The following is a 6,826-nucleotide window of genomic DNA, read 5'->3' as shown; positions in this document are numbered from 1 at the left end:
ACACACACACACACACACACACACACACACACACACACTGTCCTGCTCGGTTTCGATCTCGAATTGAGTCACCTCATGAAGGCTTAGTTTTACGTCTTTAAAAATCTCTGCCAAGGTAATAAACACGCCTTCGGCCTGGGGGAACCCCAGTGTTTGCGCCTGAGGTGCAACGGTTTTGGTTCTACATGAATCCACAACGTCATGGAGTGCATCATAGAACAATGGTGGAGATGGGTCGTGAAAGATGCAAATGTGCTTCACCTACATTTGTGTACATGCGTGTATGCCTAACAGCACATTATCTCTCTCTTTCTCTCTCTCTCTCTTGCTGTCGGGCTCGCTCGCTCTCTTCTCTCGCTGTCGGGCTTGCTCGCTCTTTGCTCTCGCTCACACACACACACACACACACACACACAGACACATACTCACACACACTGTTCTCCCTTGGTGGGAACCAGGCAGGCGTAGAGGCCCCCACCAACCAGAAAATGAATGAATTAACCTTATGAGGAAGGCAGGGCAAGACTGGCAAAGTAGGTCGGGAGGGTGGGGGGGAGGGGTTGAGCTATGACTGCAACACCACACACAGAAGACTGGCTCGTTCAGGCAAAACATTCCCCATGGTTAAATCCAATTTATGCAGACAAATAAGGGGAGAGAGAGAGAGGTTTTGTCAGGTAAAACTCAGCCCAGTTGGTACCTCAGCCCTCAGAAAGGTAACACACGGACATCCCCTCTGGTTTGGATCCCAGATATTGTGTATGCATGTTGTTTTTTCTTACATGTCTGTGTTTACAATGCATGCAACATCTATGAAAGCCAATCACTGCTGTAATGTTTTGACATTTTTAACGCAATTTAATTTGGTATATTGAAATTAAACAGCTTTGAATTCCTAACCTAGATATAATATACTCTAATAATATATAATATCCATTAATATACTGAAAACAAGGTAATCTGAATGTATTCGTCTTGAATTCTTTGAAATTCAAATATGGCATTTCAAGTGCTACCATTTCAAAAAAACAATTTCAAATATCTTTTAAAAATATTCACTCATTCAGATACAAAGTAGTAAGTTACAGAAATTAAAAAATAAGAAATGAATTGCTCTAATTTCCAAGTGGTCAAAATAAGGATAAAAAAAAATTGACAAAAAAAATAAAGAAGCAAGGAGAGGCCTAAGCAATCAAGTCTGAATGCAATCAAACACACTGCTGGCCTATCAGGGCACGTTCTGCAAGTCATGTGATCAACTAAGAAGGCTTGACAATTAAACCCAAAGATGGCCAACAGGAAGAATGGCAGGGCTCTGGTCAGTTGTCTGGAATGTGTCAGTTATGTTTATTCAACCTCAGAGCTCAGTAAGCGCAGGGGGTTTTCAGGGGTTCAAAAACCATCTGAACACAGGAAACAGCTATAATGGCTGCTCTTCCCCCAGGGGAAATAACTATAGACTTAATACTTATTTAATTATATGGTCCAGTTATTTCAACCCATGACTATCACCACCTTTTTGAGAATTTCCGCCTAATTTACATTTCCAATTATGTTGGCATAACATTAAATGCATAAATTGTATCATAATATCGGTTGATGCCCAATTAACATTGATGATTTGCAATATTGATGAGCTTAAGAGTTTGAATATGCATATTTTTGGATCCATATTTTGCAGACTGGACTATGAGAAATGAACATTGTATTGTTAATATCTTCAACTCAAAATGTTTTATCTGCATTAGTGAGCATCAGGAAAAAAAAATGAAATCCTGTTTTTAAATGTTACAACCCAAAATGCCATATTTGAATTACTAAGAGGAGAAACCGAAACAAATACATTCAGATGACCTTGGTAGTTTAAAAAGTATAATGCTTAAATGTTATCAATTCAACGCTGTTCTGTTATAGTTCAATATATAAAGTTCAATGGCTTTTACACTGACTAACATCATGGCTGTGAGCTGCCTCTATAACATCCCTCCCATGCATCCCTCTCACCCTGGTATATTTCAATAAAAGCCCTTTGGCTGTGTGCGTTTGTCGACATCCCACATCAGAGGCCAACAGCCAGCCTTGCCATGGTAAACACTACACAGCACTACAAATACAGATTTAAAACACAGAAACACCCTCTCTAGGAGTGAGTGGGTGTGTGTTGGGTGTGGGTGTCTGGACTTCCATCCAGAACTCCATGAACTCATGAGAACAGAGATTAATAATAATCCTCCTCTATTAACGCGGCGTCTCCTCTCGTATGGCACGGTGTGCGTGTTGAAACGGTCGCGCTGACAACATGTTGGCAAACGTGCTGGCACAGACACTCACCCACACCCACACGCATGTGTATTTGTGTGTGTGTGTGTGTGTGTGTGTGTGTGTGTGTGTGTGTGTGTGTGTGTGTGTGTGTGTGTGTGTGATAGTGTGTGTGTGGGTGTATGTGATTGTGTGTGAGTGTGATTAAGTGTGTGCGTTTGTGTGTGATTGTGTATGTTTGATTGTGTGTGTGTGTGTGTATGTTTGATTGTGTGTGTGTGTGTGTGTGTGTGTGTGTGTGTGTGTGTGTGTGTGTGTGTGTGTGTGTGTGTGTGATTAAGTGTGTGCGTTTGTGTGTGATTGTGTATGTTTGATTGTGTGTGTGTGTGTGTTTGATTGCGTGTATGTGTGTGTGTGTGTGTGTGTGTGTGTGTGTGTGTGTGTGTGTGTGTGTGTGTGCGCCTGTGTGTGTGTGTTCTGGTGGTTTTGTTTTGACTTGTTCTTTTCAAGGGGCTGTCTAAATACGCAAAAAAGCTTTCCATGGTCTGTCGCCACGCCTGTCAGGACAGAGCGGTTGGGGAAGGGAAAGGAAAACATTACCTGGATCCAACGCGAGGCAGGGAGCCAGTGTGATCCGAAGTGGTGTTGAGTCGGTCTGTCTGTGTGTGTGTGTGTGTGTGTGTGTGTGTGTGTGTGTGTGTGTGTGTGTGTGTGTGTGTGTGTGTGTGTGTGTGTGTGTGTGTGTGTGTGTGTGTGTGTGAATATGTCAGTTTGTGTATGACGGTTGTGTGTGTATGTGATTGGACAGTCAGTGTATTAATCAATCAGGGTTAGGGAATGTGTGCATGTATGTTTGTGGGATCTCAGTGCATGTGTTTTGTTGTGTGTGCGTGCTTGTGTCTTTGTCATTGATCTCACTGCATGTGTATGTGTGCGTGTGCATGTGCGTACGCGCTTGTCTATGTGTTGTTCGTTTGTGTGTGTGATCTCAGTGCATGTGTATGTGTACACGTGTGCATGTGCTTGCTTGCTTGTCTGTGTGTGTGTGTGTGTGTGTGTGTGTGTGTGTGTGTGTGTGTGTGTGTGTGTGCGTATGCGTGTGTGATCTCAGTTGAGTGAGTATTCCCATGGGTGGCGTGTCTTAACTGGCAGCAGGAGAATCGTCGTTGTCATGGGAGGGACCCAATTACAGTCTGTCTGTCTCCTCATGACTACTGTAACAGACCCAGAGACAGTCTGTCTGTACACTCATGACTCTACGGTAGAGACCCAGAGACAGTCTGTCTGTACACTCATGACTACTGTAACAGACCCAGAGACAGTCTGTCTGTACACTCATGACTCTACGGTAGAGACCCAGAGACAGTCTGTCTGTACACTCATGACTCTACGGTAGAGACCCAGAGACAGTCTGTCTGTACACTCATGACTCTAGAGACCCAGAGACAGTCTGTCTGTACACTCATGACTCTACGGTAGAGACCCAGAGACAGTCTGTCTGTACACTCATGACTCTACGGTAGAGACCCAGAGACAGTCTGTCTGTACACTCATGACTCTAGAGACCCAGAGACAGTCTGTCTGTACACTCATGACTCTACGGTAGAGACCCAGAGACAGTCTGTCTGTACACTCATGACTCTACGGTAGAGACCCAGAGACAGTCTGTCTGTACACTCATGACTCTACGGTAGAGACCCAGAGACAGTCTGTCTGTACACTCATGACTCTACGGTAGAGACCCAGAGACAGTCTGTCTGTACACTCATGACTCTAGAGACCCAGAGACAGTCTGTCTGTACACTCATGACTCTACGGTAGAGACCCAGAGACAGTCTGTCTGTACACTCATGACTCTAAGGTAGAGACCCAGAGACAGTCTGATCAACATTCATGACTCTAAGGTAGAGACCCAGAGACAGTCTGATCAACATTCATGACTCTAAGGTAGAGACCCAGAGACAGTCTGATCAACACTCATGACTGTAACAGAAACAAGCACCCTCGTCACTTGAAGTCTACTCTTTCTCTCTGCTTCCAACAGGGGGTGCACATGGCTTTTAAAGATGTTGTGTACGTGTGGATGCGTGTGCGCTCGCGTGGGTGCGCGTGTGTGCACATGGTCAGCGTGTGTCCACGCGGGTGTGTGGCTACATCTCATCCATCACAATCATTTTCCAACCACAACAACCACAACAATCTACATCCCCGTGTACGTGTGTCCGTGCGTGCAAAAACCCCCCGAGAGGAACAATCACCATTCATCAATGAAATTGATCGGCTTCCAGGAAGGCTTTCCATTGGCGGGCCCCAGGACTGAGGGCGCTTGGCTCGCGGCGCCGTCTCTCCGTTCACAACAAAAGAGAGGAGACAGCCCAGCACCCCGCATCAAGATGTTGGCCGGCCAACTCTGGGTGTAAACACCCGGAGCACAGCATCCATCAGTTTTTGTTCCTCCCTGAGGGGAGTGCAAAGCTTCCTCTGGCCGACCAGGTGTGCGACTCCATCGCGTCTGGCCGGCCAGGTCGTCGGCTCGATACACGACGACTGGGGCTTGTGGTGGAAAATGACAGAGTGACCGTGCGTCTGGCTGGTTGGTGCGGTGTGGTGGTGTGTGTTGTCAGTGTGGGCCTCTTAGAGGCCCACAACTTGTAACGGTCTCTTGACTGTTACAAGTTATGTCCTATAAGACAGATACATGAGAACAGAGCTATGGGCATCCCTGAGCCACTCACAGGCCCACTGGACACACAAACACACACACACACACACACACACACACACACACACACACACACACACACACACACACACACACACACACACACACACACACACACACACACACACACACATACAGGACTTATGAAGTGAAGGAGGTCAAGTGTGACTGGTTTCAGTTGGTTTGTATACACTCTGTGATTAAACCAACGGTCTCGCTCTCTCTCTCCCTCTCTCTCTCTCTCTCTCTCTCTCTCGCTCTCTCTCTCTCCCTCTCTCTCTCTCTCTCTCTCTCTCTCTCTCTCTCTCTCTCTCTACCTCTCTCTCTACCTCTCTCTCTCTCTCTCTCTCTCTGTCTCTCTCTCATGCAGGGTGCTGTGATCGCCCCGTCGGCCGCCCTTGACTCCAGTCTGTCCCTGCAGCCCTCCAGCCTCATGGCACCCCTCACCCAGCAGATGAGCCACCTCTCCATGGGTACCTCCGGCACCGTGAGTCCCCTCCGCTGTCCACGATATGTCCTCCCTGTGTATGACGTTACATCATAAATAATGCCCAGACCAAATGTGCTGAGAAGTCCCATATTCTTAAACATGATCAACAATAATCCAACATTATCCAAGAAAGTAAATGAATTAAAATACTCAAACGGCATATTCCTACTTCAAACATGCACCCAAAATCCTAGAAATTGCAAACCTTGTATGTCTTGGAGTAATCGTACATTCATATAGCTGCATGCAATTAAAATCAGACGCACTCAAGCTCAGACCCCCTTTACCTCTCTACTTGATGTTCTCCTTCTCTGTAAACTGACATCTGCTGGGCGTCCACGTTGCCTATGGTGTTGTCTCTGTGTACTTAACCTTACCTTACCCCCATCTGTGTGCAGTACATGACGGCCGCAGCTGCTGCTCCTATGCAAGGAACCTACATCCCCCAGTACACTGCCGTGCCCGCCACCGCCATCTCTGTGGAGGTACGACCTGCTCATTCACACTCAGGGCCTGCATCAGACGCCTTTATCCAAAGCGACTTATTGCAACCACTTCTGGGGAGAGACTGGCCCGGAAAACAGATCGGATAGGGGCGATTTATCTGTGGGTTTGAATGAATGAATACTTTATTCCGGACTCGAAGTTCCATTTACAAGACAAGAATACAAATTACACAATTACAATACAAATACGAGGTCGCACAGATTAAAATACATATAAGCATCGATTCCAATGTTTCCACAACCCAGAGGAGTACCTTGTATCACTCTGTTTAGTGTCAGTGAGTGCAATTATTAGTTTGTTTTTTGACTCTAGAAGTCGACACATAAATTTGTACATAAAATTCCTTAATACAGCATGAAAGGTGGGGACATTACTAGTCACAAACAAAGAGCTAGCACTTGTCCATCATAGGGTTTCTCACACAAGGGGGCAGTATTGCGATTACGGCCCCAAATGTACAGGAACCGAGAGCGAATCCGCTACTGGATGGGTCGAGCCTGTTTACAGTTTGGCTAGGTGCATTCATTATTCTTTCTGGCCATTATTCTATTCTGCCCGTCCAAAACACAGATATAATAAATATGAATAAAAAAACCACTATTACACTATATTATATATTTTTTTAATGAATAATAAAAAAATAAAAGCCCTGGATCTCTGTGGATCTGGGCCTCCACGTCGACATGGGAGTGACCGTTTGTGGGCTTCCTCAGGGCATGGTGACGGACGCCTCTCCGCAGACAGCGCCCCAGTCCTCGCAGGACGGCGCCGGGCAGCAGGCGCTGGCGGTGGACGGCGGCGGGGAGCACGCGGCCTACGTCTACCAACAGACCAAGTGAGTCTGAAGC

The 6,826-nt window shown here is 46.2% G+C and overlaps 1 protein-coding gene across 3 annotated transcripts in view; it reads left to right on the top strand.

Moving 5' to 3' along the window:
* Nucleotides 1-6,826, top strand: part of LOC130392218 (RNA-binding motif, single-stranded-interacting protein 3-like) — a 162,597-nt gene that overhangs the window by 152,107 nt on the left and 3,664 nt on the right. For all 3 annotated transcript variants that reach the window (XM_056602676.1, XM_056602678.1, XM_056602677.1), the window contains 3 exons: nucleotides 5,352-5,468; nucleotides 5,870-5,956; nucleotides 6,692-6,813. In XM_056602676.1, coding sequence (XP_056458651.1) covers nucleotides 5,352-5,468; nucleotides 5,870-5,956; nucleotides 6,692-6,813 — 326 coding nt within the window. The remainder of the gene's footprint in view (nucleotides 1-5,351; nucleotides 5,469-5,869; nucleotides 5,957-6,691; nucleotides 6,814-6,826) is intronic.

The sequence above is a fragment of the Gadus chalcogrammus genome, chromosome 11 (assembly GCF_026213295.1).
Source record: "Gadus chalcogrammus isolate NIFS_2021 chromosome 11, NIFS_Gcha_1.0, whole genome shotgun sequence".
Classification (NCBI taxonomy): Eukaryota; Metazoa; Chordata; class Actinopteri; order Gadiformes; family Gadidae; genus Gadus; species Gadus chalcogrammus.
This window is presented reverse-complemented; position numbering and strand designations above follow the sequence as displayed.